The 19,627-nt window shown below is 42.1% G+C and overlaps 1 protein-coding gene across 1 annotated transcript in view; it reads left to right on the top strand.

The window, feature by feature from the left end:
* furinb (furin (paired basic amino acid cleaving enzyme) b) overlaps positions 1 to 19,627 on the top strand; it is an 87,189-nt gene that overhangs the window by 23,722 nt on the left and 43,840 nt on the right. Inside the window, exon 3 of the mRNA XM_030053703.1 lies at positions 18,681 to 18,779. Within this exon, the coding sequence (XP_029909563.1) occupies positions 18,681 to 18,779 (99 nt within the window). The remainder of the gene's footprint in view (positions 1 to 18,680; positions 18,780 to 19,627) is intronic.

The raw sequence follows: 19,627 nt of genomic DNA, 5'->3' as shown, positions 1-19,627 counted from the left end.
ATCCATGAACATCCTCTGCTCATGCATGTCTTTAACTCATTTGTACTCAGTGAAAAGGCAACAGGGTTCATCAGGGGGAACCTATCTGCATGTGCAATACTCAGATGCAGATTATGTGTAATTTGTTAAACAGCCACTGACAGCACAAACAGTTTGGAACTAGGCTGCATGACATGCACTCCTATGTTTTGCTGCGATGGCACAGGCTTGTGGACCCTGTCTTGTCAAGCTGCGTACAGCCATTTCTGTGATGCACTATGATGCACTGTGTAGCTGTGCGACATTTAGAGAAGCACAGCCTCTGAATTGCTTTTGCGTCTTTGCTAAATGTCTGGAAAAAGCCCATCTTTCCTGTCAGTTCCACAGTAGAGCCTGGTATGTCAGTCTTGATCCTTCCATGTACCTCAAGCCATCACCATCACCACTATTCACCATCAACTTTTATAATCACAAGGCTTTGACAACTCTGACTGAAAATACAGAGTCTCCACTGAGTAGACCTCCTTTTATCCCTTCAAAAAAAAATGATATGACAAAGACAGTGCCATCAGTGTAAATTGCAACCATCCCTTTTAATACACCCTGAGCCTCAAGTAGCTACAAAAAGTCTATCACCAAGACATGCATGTGGGCAATTAGTAAGTAACTGAGAACAACAGGCTGTTACTTGAAGGTGTATGTCCCATTAAAAACAAGATGTTATTTCTTTTTTCTCTCTGGGCCCAGATGCTGTCCCCAAGCATGAAATGACGTATATCTCTGGACAGCTCACAATCTTTCATTTGATGTTTTAGCATTTGATCTTTTCATTCATCTCATATTGTGTTTGGTGTCCAATGTAATGCCTTGGGTTATATTTCCATGTTATTTAGAATCTCCTTTTCATTTAATATATAGCCAGTCAGGATAGCATGAATATTTAAAGACACCATGAAATGAAAATCAGAGCTCACTTCATGAAGTGTGGCTTGGATAAAAGGGAATTATGGACAGGAATTTTGCAAAGGATTGAAGGATGAAGCTGTGAATGGCGTTCATCATGACTTTAATAGCCAAATGCTACAGCAGCTCCTTATTCAAGTTTTTCTATAATTTGAGAACATGGTAATAAGAACATAAAACATCATTGTAGTCAAATTGTTGTTGTTTTTTTGTAACTCACTGGGAGGATTGATTGTTGATTGAAATTGCTGGTTTGCTCGTCTTCTGTAATGAAAAATTGACAGAATTTGTATACACATTGCCCTGGTAACGGACTCACAGTGCAGCACCCCAAATGTGCTAGGAGATGTCAATCAAAATATGATGCCCTGAAGTGCCAAATGAGTCATCTAATCTTCACCATTCATTTAAAAGAAAAGTGGGTTATAAATAATGCTGTCCAATTTGAGCATAATTTTGTACCAAGCATATTATTTCAGATTTTTTTTTTATTTATGTCAGTGCCGGAGGATCTAACATAGTCAAAAGTATCTGCCAGGCTCCGGTGTAATTCACAGGCAGGACCTCCCCAGACGGTGGGTATGAGCTTTTTCCTGCTCTTTCCCCCAGCCGAGACACAAGTCTGATAAAGTGATATGATGCCGACATATAAAGAGTTGCACGGACCCAGGTGTACTTTTTGCCACTGCAAAGTAAAAATATGACCTTTTGAGGAAAGCGGAATGGCAAAGTAAAAAGTCTGTGAGGCTCGAGATATCAGGCTTCCCACAGAAGTGCGACACTCAGTCGATAGCAAATTGATATGATTTAGCAGAAACAAGACAGAGAGTGATGGTGAAATACCAAGGCAGTTGTCTCTCCCTGAGTCAGGCTGTGATGGTGATAAGGTAGTTCCTGGAGTTTATATGAGGTTGAGTTGGTGGATTAGTTATTGATGGATCAACTGTGACAATAAAGGAGTAGTGGCTAGGTTTACGTACCTCTCAAATACACGTTACACAAATACACACATTACTCAAATACACCTTTCAAGCTCTCTTCGTTAACATCCATTTACTGTATAATTTGAGCAGACTAAATCCAAATTAGATAAATCAATCCACCAAACATACCTGAATATTAATGAAAGTTTTCATTTGATGGACCCAGGCAGGGGTCAACCTTAGAAATCCTAATGTACATTCATCCCTTGAATAATGAAAATCTTCTAGCATGTCCGTTTCATGCGCTATGGAAATCTGATGAGATGCCTGTCCATTGTATTGTTGAAATCTCAAGTCTTATGATCAAGTATTTAACCAAGTGAAACGTAATCTAGTTATATATGGAGTCTTATATAGTTAGCCATGAAAACAATGAATTTTAATCAAAATATTAACATTTTCAAAAGTAGTAGCTAATAATCCATGCGGGACCGTTAGTGCGTGAGTGTGTATGTGTGTGGGGGCAGGTGGGTGGATTGGAGGATGTGTGGATGGCTGCGTGGGTGATAGTAAGTGCTGAGGCTCATCTAGGGCATCCAGAGATGGGAGCTGTGTAGCAGGTGTAATATGGCCAGATCATTCTCAGCCTGCATAATGCAGAAGGAGTGCTTTCCTTGTGGATTGAATGTTCACAATCGAGGATGTGTTCAGAATATTTTTGCAGTTTTCTCTACATTTTCTCCTTTGGATTGGACTCCTTTGTGAACAAGGCTGAGTGTGCGGTATTACTTGAGCAATCCTCCGAAACATGTACAATGCTGCAGCGTTACAGAATTTATTTTCTCAAGTAACACTGACATGAAAGAATGGAACAGTTGATCCAGAACATATCAAGCTTTTCACTCAAGTGACACTTACAATGTCATGGCTCTTAGCCATTGATAAATATTTAGAATCAGATAGTTGATCCCCGGCCTGCAATAGATAGGAAATGGGCTCTATAGATGGAGCTGATAGAATGCACAACCTTCTTTCTGTATTCACTTGAAGTCGTCAGCCCATGCAGCTCATCCCCTGTGACTCTAAAGCTACTTTCTCCTCTACAGAAGATGAGACAGCCTGCCTATGTGCCAGCTGAAATATAGTACCTGTGTTTTGCATGGGAAGACAGAGCTTTTATCCTCTATGATGAAAGGAAGACAACATTCACACATATTTTGAAATGTGTTTTTAACTACAAATCCCAGGGACTGGACAAGGAACTTTTTAAAGGTATACTACTGGGTCACGTCAAGGAGGAATGTACTGAGAATGCCTGAGCACGTCCTCATTAAGAGCTTGGATTGAAAAGAGAACACTATAAATAAGTCGTGTTCATTATACTGTAATGCTAAAAATTATTGCATTATTTATGTCTACTTTACATGTACAGTGGTAGCCATTGTACAGCTCCCCCACCATGCATGTGTCCTCCATCTGTGCTGCATTAGTACTGCAGTGGCAGCTGCAGCCTTTTCTCTCTCAGATGTTGTACAGTAGCACTGAACGGGATTGTTTGAACACAGAACTTTAAGAAAACAGCTTTTGGTGGTGCAGTAACAACACAGTGTAGCACAGCAGCAAGCAGTGAAAAGTATGAGTTTAATAAGGTCTTGGGTGTTCTTTTATAGACAAGCTTTCTGCTTTACATGGCATTAAGCGAAATTGGCTTGGTGTAGTTTTGTTTACCCAGGTTGTTGCCTACATATTGGGTTTTCATCTCTTAGTCACTGCTCTCTGCCAGTAAAATCAATGTTTTCTTGTCCTCTAAATGGAGACCATACAAGCTTATGTACAGGGTTTAACTTCTATGATGTTTTTTAGGAATTCTGAGGCAAAAGGAAGGTTGGTAATGGTTGGTAAGCCCAAATTTTAAGTAGCACACTATAAAAAGAATTGCAAGGGATATGGCTTCACAACGAATAGAATTAAGGAAATTCCAGTCTCAGTACATGGTCTTTATCTAACCCTCAAAAAATCTGCAGCTCTGCCATGGCTGTATGAGGAAGAAATGACAGAGAAAAACAATTTGGGCAAAATAATATGTTTTTAAAAAGCCCACGGTTGATCTAAGATTCAGATTAAAAAAAAAAAAAAAAAAACATTTTCAGTGCTTCTTCCCAGAATGCTCATGCTAATCGGGATAGAAAAGCCCTGAAGGTATATTCTGGTCACATGATGTAGTTTAGCAGAACGCTTCAGCCATTTATCATTGTTATGTGGGCTATCATGGGACCTTGCATGAGACTGCTTTATAATAAGTGCTCTGTTCTTTCATATTTTCACTGCTGCCACACAAATGCATACACCACACACAGCAAATATCATAAGTGGTAGTTTTGGTTTTAAGCCTGTTTCTGCCACATTAATTTCATGCTCCCTGCTGTGATATGCTCTGTCTCCAAACTATTAAATCATGAAGAATAGTAGCTGAACACTCCTATGCTCATGAAATAAATAATTTCCTAAACCATATTCACATTAATTCCATTTTCTCTCCTCCTACAAATGTGGCTACCAAGGATTTTGAAATAGTCATGGGATTCTGGTCTATAAATACTTGGCTTTAGTGATCACACAGAGTTGAGATGTTGAGAGGAGGTGGTTGTAAATGTCATGCCCTTTGCAGCCAGGGGATGCTTATGCCTTGAACAGCACTGTAACAAAGCTTACCTGACCTGGCTGAATGCCATTCTAGATGCTCCCTCTTTTGTAGCTTGATCTTGGTGATGAAGGGGGCAAAACTGAGGCTTAAAATTGCCCCTCCCTAGCCAAACTTCGGTACTGATCTATTGGAGTTTGTCACATAATAAGAGCTGGCTACTCACATTAGGTTTCTGCTTGTCAGTTCGTAGGGCTACTTCGATGTTATGTAAGAGCAAAGAAGGTTTACATCAGAGGTGTGCCACCATGGTGCATGCACAGTAGGTTCATACACGAGCAAGTGCTGAATATAATTTGCATATTTTGCTCTCCATCGGTTGGAGCCACACGGGCTCCACCTTTAGTTTTGCCAGAGTAGTTAACAAATCTATGAATATTGGAGCGCATTCAAATAAGCTGATCGAGAGAGAGATGACCACACATGTGCACAATAATGCCCACCTGCTAAAACTAATAGCTGAAGTGAACACTTTTCTCTATGGGGAAGCTAACAGAGATTCACATTTTGCTTAAAGCATCCTTGGTTCGAGGACAAGACTTCATCATGCATTCACAGCAACAGATGGTACCAATTATCAGTAACTGCAAAACAAAAACATTATTTGACTGGAGCGACTTACTGTTGCCGAGTTCAGCTGTTAGACACTGGGGGAAAAAACTCAGAGACACAGCTAATGTGTTGAAGAAAGTGGCCCAGAAGTTGAACAAGTGAACAGAAATTTGAGGCGGAGTTATGACACCAGTTTTAAGAAGACAGTTTTAAGAAGATTATCTGTTAGGTACTCATCAGACAAGACACTATTATAATTGGGGTCTGCGGAGGTTCTCAATTATCCAGATCATGGTTATCCACATGGAGTTGAATCGAGGGCAGCTGGACTTATTTGTGGATTGTCAAATGTTATCGTTGTAGATTTTCTCATCCAAAAACCTTCTTTACTTGTGAGGAGTCACATGTATTTAACTTGTGTATGGACATTATCCAGGTCATTGGCTAGTTAGTGCTCCGGATTGTTGTGACAACCGTCTCAAATGTCAATAATGTCAACCGACTCCAGAAGCGAGTGATGTTCGTTAGGGTCACCTGACTCCAGGAGTGAGTGACGGTTGTTGGCGTCTATAGGTTATAACTGGGCTAGCTCTGTTTTTGTTGCCAAACTCTCAGAAACCACATATTGTCCAGCTGCCAGCTCATGGAGGCTTCTGATCATACATGCTCAGAGCACAGGTTGGATACAAAACTGCCATATGTGAAGCAAATTTATGATATATGTATCATTCATTGAGTCACAGTTGTTTGTGATTTATTAGTCATACATAGCTGTGTCAAGACTTTGATTTAAATTCAATTAAGTGTGCAACCCTAATGGATATTCTCTACTTGTCTTTACAGTCTTCAGCAGATTGATTTACTATCCCTATCCTATCCATTTGTGCGCAGACATGGGCAGCATGTTCGCTTCGCTTTACATTGCTTCACCACTCCATCAGTGGTGGGCACAGAGCCAACTCCCACACAAAGGTTATTTCAGGCCGCCATGGTGTGATACTGAAGTTCACATTCCCATCACATAGAGACCTCAAACCTACAACTTTGGAGCCACCAGGTTCTGATGTCCTTAACTTGCTGTGCTTTTGAGATTCTCGGAAGGGGCACGACGTTTGACTCATTTGAAAGAGGGCTGGTTCAAAGAAGCACATACTCTCCCACTCTTGTAGTCTGCTTGGCACTCTGGTTCCATGACTTCTACCCGCTCCGTCCTTGGGCCCCTCTGGGGAGACGAACAAAGGGATTCCCAGATTTGAGTCTTGACAGCTGAATGACTTGTCCTTGATCTGCGAGACCTCTGTGGAGGATCTACAGCTTCTCTAAGGGGTCTGGAGCACACTTGTGACGTTATGTGTGTTTTGACTTTTTATGTTTGTGCACGTCTTTGTATGTATGTTCGTAAATCTATGGCGGCCCAGGTACAGAGAAGGAGAGGATGGAGCTGTCATGATTTTGGTACCCCTCCAGCAATAGTTAAAAAGGGTCTTGTTAGTACTGAAACCAGCCTCGCTATCCTGCAGGTTTGATCTGCTCAGAGAAGACATCAGCTTGACCTCTGATGTTCTACATGAGCAGCTACACCAGGTGGCAAAGGCTAGGTTTATATTGTAAGGAAAAAAAAGAGAGAGAGTTCAAGAGGGCTATCCGGTTTGGGTAAGGCAGACAGAGTAAGAAGAGGACGTGCAAGATTTTCACAATCGTCTAAACAAGAAGAGAGGGCTCAAATATTAATAGATAAGATTACATTCAACTTTATCGTCATTGCACATAGCACAAGTTCAGTGAAATGCAGTTTTGCATCCAGCTTGAAAAATAAGATGCTGATGAGGCAGTTAGAGCATATGTGATATATGGTTGTATAAACATGATATATGTACAGAAAATAAGAAGAATGTGCTGAGAAGGCAGTGTTTACAGATAAGGTGCAAACAATATGGCATATACAAGTTACTTACAAATGAAACTAAATGAATACTATATATGAGAAAAAATTACATACAGATAAAGCTATATACAGTTTAAATTAAATGACTATTATGTATGATAAATACAGACAATTTTTGTCTTGGTTTATTGATAAATAAATAAATGAATAACATGCACAACAGGTTTTTGTTGTGCTGTATTGACATTGGGTGTGATACTTTATTAAATATGCACAAAAAGCAGAAAATGTCCAGTGTGTGTGAGCGGTGAGTGGGCTAGCACGGAAACTGAAACTGTCAGTATTAATACATGGACATGGAGCACGAGTTGCAAGAGTAGAGGTATTAAACTGCCAAGTGGTGAATCGAAATGGATTTTATTTACTTCAGTTCCCGAAAGACTAGGGTGACGGAGCCTAACAGCGGCTCTTCTGGCACGAGGGACCCACGGATAGGTGATGTGGAAAAGAGAGCACTGGGCTGAGTTACACTCTCCATTTGAATAATTCATGAGTCTTGCAGCATCCCAACGCTCTTAAACAGGCCACCGTCTGGGGAACAAGCTGGAGGGGACAGCTGGAGGGTGGAGTTGACTTTTTTACTGACCCCACCACACACGGCGAGTGGGAGACAGAGATATGGAGCTGCAAGTATGTGTCGGTGTGTGCACGTACACGTACAGGTGCACAGGCAAAAGTGTGTGTGTGTGTGGATGAGGGTCCGTGCGTGTGTGTTTGTCTGTTGCTTTGTGATGTTAAATCGAGAGTGTGAGGTGATTTTTTTTTTTCTCACCCTTGGGTTTTGTTTTTCATGCAGTATGGCTGCATTTCTCCTTCCTGTATGTCTGAAGGTGCTGACAGCTTCCATTTTCCCCAGCCAAGTCAAGCCGCCTGTTATTGAGGTGAAGGACAGGCATTAGGCAGAGGACGATTTCCGCATTCTCTTTCACTAGTCCATCAGCGTTGCTTCACACCTACAGTGCCTCTGTCAGTGGTGCTGTCTCCTCACTTGCATCCACTGATAGATTGACTGATCTGAGTCTATGAAAAATCAATAGGACAGCTCTCGTCGTACTCTTCACATGGATTTTTTTTTTTTTTTTTTCGAACTGTAGTGGGGGAGGGCGATTTAACCTTAAAATATCACATTATTTCATCATAATTTGCAGTAGGTCAATATGGAAAAAGAAACTAACTACAGTGTTTCCTTCAGAATGACATTCTTATTCATTCTCAACCTTATTTTTAGTGTTTTTACTCAATTTTACACTGCTCACCTTGCTTTCTCCTCAATGACATTTCCTTTGTCCGATACTCTGTAGTAGCGAGGCATTTATGGTACCATATATGGTACCATATACATTACAAGGTCAAGTTTTCACAGTAATCTAGAATTACAGACAAATGATATTGCTCTTCAGAGAAATAAACTTCACAGATGTATTCCTGACCAGGTCCACACAAGCATCCACACAATGGACATTTCCTCCCCATATGGGCACACTGTTATTTTAATTATTCACACCAGCATTACCTGTGGTGCTTCAGCTTAAACACAGGCAGCTCACAATAGCTAATTTAGTCAATTACAGCATGAGCGTTGTGACGAAACTAGAAAGATTTCTCATCAGGCTGGGCACATATAAATGTGCGATTAAATTACAATATATAAACATTACATAACACAAGCTACAGACGTTTACTTTTCATCGTTGACTCAATACTTGGAATGTAACAAACACACAGGAAGATATAAGGATACTAGAGGAGTTTTATCGCCACAGGCAAGTAAATCTAAACTATAGCCTATTGTGGTGCACATTGAACTTGAGGGGCCACTCTTTTTTCACACAATTGCAAAGGCTTGTGAGGCACATATGTTGTGGGGGCCGTCAGTATGCCTGGGTGGTGTGGAAAACCCTGAATTCCTAGTCAGAGGCTGACGCTGCTCTGTTTGTTGTTGTGCTGAGAGAACCTTGTAGGCGTGGTAGCGTGGTAGCGTGTGCAAATGCATCAACATGTCATCACGCTGCTATATCATTGATATTGTAAGAAGCCACTTTTTTTTTGTCGGCATTATCATGAACGATACGATACAGCCCTAAACTGTGCTTACTGGCCCATACTAACACATGCTTGGCTTGTTCCTTTGGAAAATGTGCTGTTATGATTTTGTGGACAACAGGTTGAAACAGTCATGTAAAAGCAAATGGGGCGTTATTAACATAAATTAGAGGGTGGGGGACTGGGAGAGCAAGAGAGATTGTTGTCGCGTGACTGGGCCAAATGTGGCTTGCGCTTGCTGCTCAGTTCACATCAGATTTGCTTTAAATTTTTATGACATTGCAATCAAGGCGACATTTTGCCTACAGGCAGAAACTAAAGGCCAGCAGCACTACACCTTGTACAACACCTTGGGATACACAACAACCTTAGATACTCAGTGTTTCAGTGTTTTTCATTTTTCAGTCATTTTTTATTCACTCTCTCCAGATTTTGTCTTCCAATTCATTTTCATAATGCCATGCTTCATTTCATAAGCTCTTTGTCAGATGCACTCACCATGGTGACACATTCATTTCCATAGCTATTTTAGATTCAAGAAGCACTGAACGTTGTGTTTTCATTCCCATTCATTGGCATAGAGTTTATGTTCAACATGTCTGTTTGCACTACCCGCTCCCAAACCCTTGAAAATTAGCCCCGTTTGATCTCAATCCCTTCATATCTAGTGAATTTGTTTTTATATTTCATCAGTTCCTCTCCTGTTTTTCCTCGTGGCGTGTTTTTGTTGCCTTGAGGATGAAATCAACAGAGGAAGAGACTCCCTGTGGCCATAACTGCAGAGGAGATTCTGTTTACCTGTGTGTGTATGTGTGTGTCTGTGTGTGTGTCTGTGTGTGTCTGTGTATGTCTGTGTGTGTGTGTGTGTGTGTGTGTGTGTGTGTGTGTGTGTGTGTGTGTGTGTGTGTGTGTGTGTGTGTGTCAGACCCTATCTCTCCCCCACCATCTCAGACTGTCTGTCTCTGTCTGTCTCTCTCTCTCTCACACTCACTGAAGGGTAATAGGAGGAATTACATGGAAAGATGCTCCTTGGCAGACCATTTCTCTGTTAATATCAGAGCAGAGCAATAGCATGATTACTAATGTTGTGATGCAAGGAGCAGGCTAACCCAGGCCCACTTGCTGTGCTGGAGCATTGCAGGAAGCGATGGATCCAACTCCCTTGATTCCATGAATATTCAATGCTGGTGAAGCAGAGTAAAAAATGGGTGTTTACTAATTTGGTTAGCATATTTCTCCACCCAAGCTAGGGATTTGAGACTTAGGAATCAGCCCACTGGGAGAAATCCCAAATTAAAAAGGCTAGGAGTGGTCTAAAATATTTAATATTTCTCTCTCTTGTGCTCTCTCTCTCTCTGAGGCATGCTCTTTTTATCTGTCTCACTCTCTCTTCCTCAAGGCCTCAGCCCATTTCTTTGTTGTCGTGTGTGTGTGTGTGTGTGTGTGTGTGTGTGTGTGTGTGGGTTCATATAAACACTGGTGTGTTTGTGTGTTTGAGATAGAGAGCAGAGGTATCAGTGTCAGTCACTGCAAGGTTCGGCTGAGTGATGACGTAGCTTTGCTCTGCGTTGGTGCGCGCATTTATGCGTGTGTGTGTGTGTGTCGGTTTTTAGATAAGCACCCCTCTCCCTGCACAGTCCCTTATCTGCTCTCTGAAAAATCACACCACACAGATAAGCGACATCAGGAATGCTACTTTTCTCTATTTCTCATTTGTCTGCATTTTTTATGTCTGCGGGAAATGCATGGGATTCATAAGCTCCGGCCGTTAGACTTTATGGTCTCATCTAACTCTAAATCCATAGCCTAGGCTTGAGAGATATGGTGTAGATTCATCACAATTTATTCAAGCATAGAATTACGGAAGGGTTATGGAGCAAATGCAGCACTGTTGATGGGCATTACATGGTGGTGGGCAATGACACTGATGGCACTATGTAAATTTAGTTTTATGGCAGTTACAGTCAAAGTTCAGGCATCACCGGGGCTCCGTTTTCCAGGTCTCCTCCGACTCATGCCTTCTCTGGCATTTCCACCCTCACCAGTCTCTTTGTTTCTTTCTTTTTCTTAATTTCTCTGTCTTTCTGCCTTTCTTTCATTTTCTTTTCTCTCTCTCTCTCTCTCTCTGTTTCTCTGTTTTTCTCTCTCTCCCACCTTTACCTCTTCGTCTCCTCCATCCCTCCTTTCTCCTCTTCCTCTCCCGTCAGCAGCAGAAGGCTGGCGAGACACTTTATTCATGATTTAGAATCTTTCACGTTCCCAAGGTCTATGGGCTTTTGCCACAACTGCTTGTATAACCACTTTTTGTTTATTCAGCAGCTAGACTCATTTTCCCACACCTTTCACACTGCCTCTTTCTCATTGCTTCACCACCAGTGGAGGGACAGTCTTCATAGGCATTTTGTTAAATCTTGCCTATTCAGCCACATAATTAGCCAAAGGTAGTTTTTTGTGGCACAGCCTTCCCCAAGACAACAAGTCCCCTGAGCCGATGAATGCAGTGGAGGCAGGCAACATGCAGAATTAGAGCTGAGATGCAAACAAATAATTACCCTTCATTTGAAAACACTCAATTAGCCTCTATTTCAGAGGAAAATAATGAGCTTCTCCTTCTAAGCGGAACCCTAGAGTTTCAGCTGTAATTAGTCCAAAAGACAGCAGGCCAGTGGCGCTGGGGACACCAACGACATGACTGTTTGATTAGCCTAACAGCAACTATCTCCCCACAGCAGCGTCTGTTGTGTTGTCTGTTGCTGGTTATGAATTTATATGGGCCCGTGTATGTAAATTGTAGGCAGCAAAGAAAAATGAGGATTTCTGTAGGGTTTTGCAGTGGTGTGTGTTTTGTTTGAATAAGCAACATAAATAAAGGGAAATGCAAGACAGGAGAAGTGGTGGGCTGTATGGTAATTTGTGAGCCGTGCTGTGATGCTGACATTTATATTTCAAGTGAGCAACAAGCTGTCTGTGAGTGTCTCACTACCTGAGGAAGGGCAGATGCACATAGTGTGTGTGCGTGTGTGCGTGTGTGCGGGCTTGTTTTGCTATACTTGTGAGGACTGACTCTTGAGATACCCGTATTCTTGTGACGACATTTGACATTGTGAGGACATTTTTGGTTGTCCTTGCACAAGAAAAATGGTAATTCTGGCTTATTGGTTAAGGTTAGGTTAAGGTTAGGGTTGGGGTTAGGTTAGGATTAGGTTTAGGCATAATTTGGTTATGGCTAAAATTAGGGAAAGGCTATAGAGAATGACTTTAAGTACAATGTCCCCACAAGTAGCCTATACTAAAACCAATGTGTGTGCGTGCGTGTGTGTGTCTGTGTGTGTTTCTGAGTGTGTGGCTGGTGCTCTCCACCGAGGACAGTAGAATTGTATATCACATGCTGTGAATTAAAGTGCAGTGGTTAGAGTGAAATACTATTATTGATGTGTCTCTAACCAACAATTGAGGCCAGTGTTTTTCCTTGAGAGATGGGTCTGATTGACGGAAACTCCAATAAAGCAGATTTGCCTCGGTGCACTTTTGCCTCGGCTCTGGGGAATAGGCTGAACGTGGCACTCTGTCACAGTCAATATCAGCACAGTGGACCCCGAAGCTTCTTTATTGAATACGCACACCATTTATAACAATTTTTAAGTCAGCTGGAATAAACACGCATACACTCACTCTCTACAGCCCCTTTTATGAGTGTTGCAATTTTTTTCCACTCTTCCTGCAGAATTTTGGTTTGCTGATAAGAAAATGAGGTTTGATGTTGCACCTTTTCCCGTCACCCCCCACTTAATTGGAACAACCTCAGAGTATCTGGCACAAACAAATTTCAGGCACATTCTTCAAAAAATCGTTTGCATAATTTCATCCTGACTGGTTTGATGAGGGTGCATTGCCAAAGGAAAAGTTTCCCCAGTTGCACTTCTGAATCAGTTCGCAACGTTGGAAAATTACTTGTACGCGCATTCGCTCCTATGTGGAATAACATTACAGCCTGGCTCAAGCAAGCTACATTTCTCTTTTCAGGCACCGCTGATCTGAAGCAAATCCCCTCTGGCCAATATTGACTTTACAACTGTGACTGGAGGTGGCTGGGGACCAAGGCAGTATCCCTGAGAGGAAGGAGGAGGAGGACAGGATAGGCTAGGATATGGGGTATGGGAGACAAACACCATGACATTAATTTTAGTCACCTTGGAGTCTGACAACCACCCTGACTGATAAAAGTCGACAGATAGCTTGAGCTCCCTGGTGGACTGTATAAGAGTGCCATGAGTATGACCTCTGATATGGAGCATGCTGAGGTAAACATACCAAATACAGACTTGTCTTTTAAGTTTCATTGACTAACATTGAGCGGCATGTTTAGGGAGTAGGGTAGGCAAAGAGGCAGTGAGAGAAATAAAAAGTGACAGAAAGATGGATAGAGTGGGTGGGCAGAAAAAAAGCAATAAAAACAGAAGTGAGGAGCAGGAAATTGCAAAAATTGAGCAGAAGCGCAATGATGAAGTGGGTGATCGTAATTTGGGGAGAGTTGGAAAAACACAGTAAAGCGAGTGAAAATTAGACGAATGGTTAAAGAGCCAGAGAAGAACTGTGCAACTGGTTGATGTTTCTTTGATGCCTCACAGAGCTCTTGGGCTGACAGGGAGCGTTTGATAAGTGTTCTTAATGTCATGAGCATTCGAAATCAGCCTACATGAAGACGCCCACATCTGTCTCTCTTTTTCCCGCACAGGCACACACACTCTTGTAAGTTCAAAGTTGCTCAAATTAGGGTTTTGAAATACTTGACATTCACATCAAATGGGCTCAGTTTAAATAAAAACCTGTTCATAAATAATGTCATTTTTAAAGTCACAGCATAACAGTCAGTTATCCGTGCAGTTATACAAGCCATTTCACTCAGTGGCAGGTATTTAAAAATCTTTTCCCTCACTAAATAGTAATTACCAGACTAACAGCAGAGCTTGATGGCTTGTGTCTATAAGGTTCCCACAGGACTTACACAACCCTGGGAGTTTTTATGGATTTAAGAAAATAAATCAAGGCCTTAAAAGTTTTTGGAAATAATGGGATGGAGTGTTGATATATCAATAGTTTAGAAGAGCCTATCTCACCATGAATTCTTGATCCGACAAGGTCATGAATGAAAAATGAGGCCTCTGAAGGTTTGTTTTTAAAGGTTGTTGGATTCGATGTCCTGGTGAGAACTTTGTATCTACTGTTCCATGCTGCAGGGTTTAGGCGGGGTGGGGAGGGTGGGGGATGAGGGGGGGGGGGGGTGTTTTGGGGGGGGGATGCCTCCACACAGGGAGCTTAAGGAAATGTTAGACACCTGTCCACACAAAGCCAGGTAAATTTGAAGATAGTATTTTGGCCTTCCATCGCCACTAATGCAGCATTGGAAATGGAGCCTTTTGAAAATGCTGTCCAAGGTCCACGCTCTGTTTTCTGCCCTGTTCACACACACCAGATTGTGTGAACAGGAAAAACAGAGCTTTGAAAGCTCTACTATATGACTGTCATGTGATCTTGGCCTTACAGTAGTCTAGATTTGAGTATGCATGGTTATGCATGCCATGTTTGTTCATGTGCACATGATCGATCAGCAAATTTAAGCATTTGAGGTTGTTTCAGTCTGCACGGTGGACTTAAAAATCAGTTGAAAATGCTAGCGTGGTGTAGTATAGTTGGAAACAGCATTTTCATATTCTCTTGGCTTAGTATGGACATGGCCTGAGGCACAACTCCACTTTGGGCTCTCAGTGAGCAGGTTCAGTCAGTGGAGAGCAGTGGGATAATGGCAGTAGTCCAGATCCAACATAATTATACAGTTTGTAGTGTACTAGAGACAAAATCAAATTAGATATATTCGCACAAGTGAAATGGTCCATTTGCAACCACAAAAGTGTTGCATAGGCTTGACTGGCCACTAGTCAAACTTTCTTCACACAATTTTATTCACCACACTGTTGTAAAACGTTGCCTGCAGTCAGTCATCTACATGACAGCTGTTTACATTTCTTTAATTCATGTTCTTTAGACTGTCTGTTTCTGTTGAATTTGTTTTATTCATGACCTCCACCTACAGAATTGGACAGTGGTTATGTTTTCATCCCATTTCATCTGTTTGTATGTTAGCAGGATATCTCAAAAGGTTATGAATGCATTTGCACAAAACTTTATGAAAAGGTTAGTCAGAAAAAACTGATTTAGGCCTACTTCTCAAGCTGATTGGTCAAACGACATGTCATTGATCACAAACAGGCATATAACTTCTACATAGATTCATGTAAAATGGCAAAACTTTATGAAAACTTATGGGGCAAAAAAGATGATTAAACTCTAATGCCAGTTAGCCAAAAAAAAAGAGTATGGTGGTGGGTGTGGCCACCACCATGTTTAACTTGGTCAACTAGGTGACGTATCTTGAGAATTACATAGCATTGGTGAAGGTATGCACTTTACTGAGTGTTGCCTTTCTAGTTTAAATTGTGTTTCTTATCTTTTCTCATCTTGTAATTAACTCACTGACTTGACAGCTCTCCCATCTTGCAAGCTCCTCCCCCCCATGGAGTGTGATTATATGTGAGGTTCGTTGGAGTACATGGACATTTTGCACAAGATCAGGTTTGCTTGTCTGTAGAGATTCTCAGTCATCCAGGGAATAGTAATGACATGGATGGTAACTAATGGATAAATATCTGGTACTCCCCACTAACCAGTTAGAATTGAAGAAGCTTCTTGGATGAGAGGCGAAATGTCTACAAGAACTCTAGCAAGTCCAGTTGCCTAAGGAAATCTTCAACCCAACATCAGGTTTGCTTGTAGTACCTTCCCACCTTACATGTGTGTAAAGAAAATGGAGGGATAAACAAGGTGGAGAGAAGGTACAGACATGACAAAAGTTAGGAATACACAAAATACAAACTTCTGTTGCTGCCCAGTGAGGAGAAAAAAGGGCACTGTTCCTCCAATGCAAGCTCAGAGCACAGTGTCAGAGTGAGTAATGACCCAAAGTGCTCTCAATTATAATCCCTGGTGCTCACACACTCACACGCACCTACCTGAATGCATACTATATAATTCACATGCTGAAATACACACACCTGAATGTGGAGAGGCATGGCGCACACACTCACAGGCATCCACACCCATCCCTCTTCATCCCCATCTCAGTTTCCCAAGACCGATAGACCCGTGGGCTAAATGAGAACATCAGCACTCTAGGAAATAGGCCTGTCCCACAGAAATGCCACCCGTGCAGTGCAAATTAGGTCTGCCTCATTCTATACAAAATTGGGTCTCATTAACTTCTTGGGTCACTTCCTTCATCACACCTCAATCTTGCATTATCTATAGCCCATTTCCCATGGCAATCCTTTGATGTTATTTTGAGATAGCGTCCCTGTACGGCCATTTGCTGATTGTGTAATTTTCTGAATATGATACCAAGTCAGAACCAAGTAAGAACTTAGCAGGAAGCCCAGACACGTCTCCAGAATATACTTCAAATGAAAAATAAAACCACAGTTGTCTGTCCAATATTAACAATTACTCTTGCTTGGCATATTGATTTATCAGCTTCTTATCTGGGTTTTGGATGCCATCTATGGTGGTTTAACTCCATAAACCTAAAAAATATCCCCGTAAGCAGCTCCAACATTGCAAAAAAAAAAAAAAGTATTATTATTTTCCATATAGAATGATAGTCCATTCTGCATCTGATGGTTGCTGCACCTCATTGAAGCTACATTACACTTTTATTGAATGAAATATTCAGACCCAAGATGCCGTTGTTTTATGGCTGCGCTATTGCATCACATAGAATATTTCTAGATGTTTTGTACATCATTTTAAACCCATTTCCCTGTGACTCAGCAGGATATGTTTAGCATCTTTGGAAACTTTTGGACCTCTGCTCAAATTTAAAATAAAGGGAAAAAAACTTTATTTTCAATTCTAGCCTGGATCCCAATTTAAAATAAAGTTATGTGGGTTTGAACAAAGCAGCATGCATTTGTAATGATAAACCCACTAGCGGGCAGGATTGAAAAGGTTTAAGTTAGTGAGCAAAGTCACTGAGCAAAATCTACCAGTTAATTCACTTTTAACGAATATTTTCTTGCAATTTCTTTATTTTGCTGTCATCCGTAGTCATCCTTTTGCTAAGCTGTCTTTTCACAAAACCAACCATATTCAACTTGTCCACCCATAATTAATGCATACAGTGAAACCATAGCTTCAAGGGAAAAAAATGATTATAGTTACATATCAAAGAGTAGTCCTAATTCTGAGTTGAGATCAATGTATGCTAAATTTTTGAGGATAATATCTTAACACACGGTTTAAAATTCAATTTTTGTCATGAATATTTGACAAATGAAGTCAAATTAGCTGGAGCCAGGCCTTCAGTCTTAGCCAGGAACCAGAGCTCTGTATCAGTGCTGCCAGACTGGGCCTGTGAGCTTCAGCCTCCTACAGTCTGGTCGGCTCGCAAGCAGCCAGCCTGCAGAATAAGCCTGCAGCCCCAGGAGAGCCTTCTATCCTGCTGCGTCTGCTCTTCTCCTTCCTCACACACATCCATCCTGCCTGGTCGGCCTGTCAAAGCCTGCCTGCTCTTCTCCCTCCCTCTCTCCCTCTCTCCCCCTTGTTTCTCCTCCTCCTCCTCCCTCTGTCTCTCCCACTCTCTTCCTCCGCTCCACTGGGCTTGTGAAGGTGAGCCAGTCCCCAGTGGCACTACTATACAGATTGGAATGCTTCCTCTTCAAATGGACGCCACTCTCCTATGAATACCTATGTAAAGAGAAGCCGGGCAGCCCCTCTTCCTCCTCTTCCTGTGCTTTCTGTCTGTCTTGTTTCCGTCTTTTACCACACACTTCATATATCCCTGAATTTCTGTAGTATTTAGTCACTATCCTGCTCCTTTGTCAGCCGTCCTTGACTGTGACCACAGGACGGGGTTTGCTCCAGGAGCAACTTGTTCCAGTTAAGAGAAGGTTCACAGAAAGAAAGCACTCCCTGAGGTTGTAGACCAGTCTGGTTGCAGCTGCCTCCCCACCACCCTGTCCTTAAAAGCTCTTTTATGGGCAGGAGGTGTGAAGGGGACTATGACAGGAGTATGAGGAATGCTCCACTGTAGCTTTGTAACAGCGACTTCATCTCTAATGGATGTGTCTAATTATTTTTGATGGATAGTGTCCATCTGCAGTCATGTGTAATGGATGTCTTTGTCTGTGTGTGTGTGTGTGTGTGTGCTTATTGTATCTGGTGTATGTGTGTGTGTATGTGTGCATGTCTGACATTGTCTCCCATCTTTTCTCGCGCGAGAGACGTACGAGAATGTCTTTGTGTCCGCAGGTAATGTAATAGATGTAAGTGTCTCTGCAGGCGGTGGTGTTCAAATGGATGTGTCTGTCTTCAGCTCTCTGTGAAATGAGCACTGCACATGTGCTCATGTGCACATGAATGCCTTTGTGAATGTATCTCTATTGATGGATGTGTCTGAAGACTGTTATCTGGACATCCTGTTGCTGCAGGTGAACTCATTGTGTCCACTATTGTGTTTGCACAGGTTTTTGGAGATTATTATCACTTCAGGCACCGCGCCGTGGAGAAGAGGTCCGTGTTTGGCCACCGGGGAATGCACACCAGACTGCATAAAGAACCACAGGTAAGGCTTTTGTTGTCAGCTCTCACACAACTCATTGCTAGACTCCACGCCAGTTACAAAAGGCTGAAAGACACATTGGATTATACATAAAGAGTGTGGATTTCACAAGAGAATAAAGTGCCAGACTCAGTGACAGCTTGTCAAACTCTGTATTCTTCCACATTCCACATTTATCCCTCCATCTGCCCATCTGACCCACTCTAGGGTACCACGTAGTTGTACATACACAAAAAACAAACCTCCCAAACAACCCAACAGCTGGGAGTGTCTCTTTCCTCGTGCTTTCTGTTGCCTGCCTCGTAAAAGCATTGTTTGCACTTAAATGTTGTCAAGAGAGGAACCCTGGCATTCATCGTCTGTCATCCAAAAACAAGAATATGTTCCATTCTTGAATGTCAGTCTCATTTCGACATCGGGTTTTGAAATTACCCATGCAAACTTAGTTACACCTGAAGTACTTTAATTCAACGATTCCCAGCCGTTGTGTCCACTGGATATATTGGAGTCAGAATTGAAATGCCAGTGCAGATATTGGAAGGATTTTTTTCCCTTCGAGAATCAGAGGTAGCTGAATGGAGCTACAGGTTGGCAGTTATAAAGTGAGAACGGAGAACCGGCAGGGTCCATCTGTAACAAGACAGCCTCCCCCCCTAGCAGAGCCCAAGGACTACTCTTTAGCTTCTCTGGTGCCCACATCCAGCCGGCTGAGGAGTGGACTGATGTGGTCTGACAGGCTCCCGGGCCCCAAGACATCATTAGTGCGAGTTGGTGACATTCACCGGGGCCAGTGGTGTCAGGGGTCAGGATAAATGGACGTTAACAAGGCTCTGAGGGTCTGTGCACTCAGG

Source organism: Myripristis murdjan, chromosome 6, assembly GCF_902150065.1.
Source record: "Myripristis murdjan chromosome 6, fMyrMur1.1, whole genome shotgun sequence".
Taxonomy (NCBI): domain Eukaryota; kingdom Metazoa; phylum Chordata; class Actinopteri; order Holocentriformes; family Holocentridae; genus Myripristis; species Myripristis murdjan.
The sequence above is the reverse complement of the archived record's forward strand: the minus strand, read 5'-3'. Positions and strand labels throughout refer to the sequence as shown.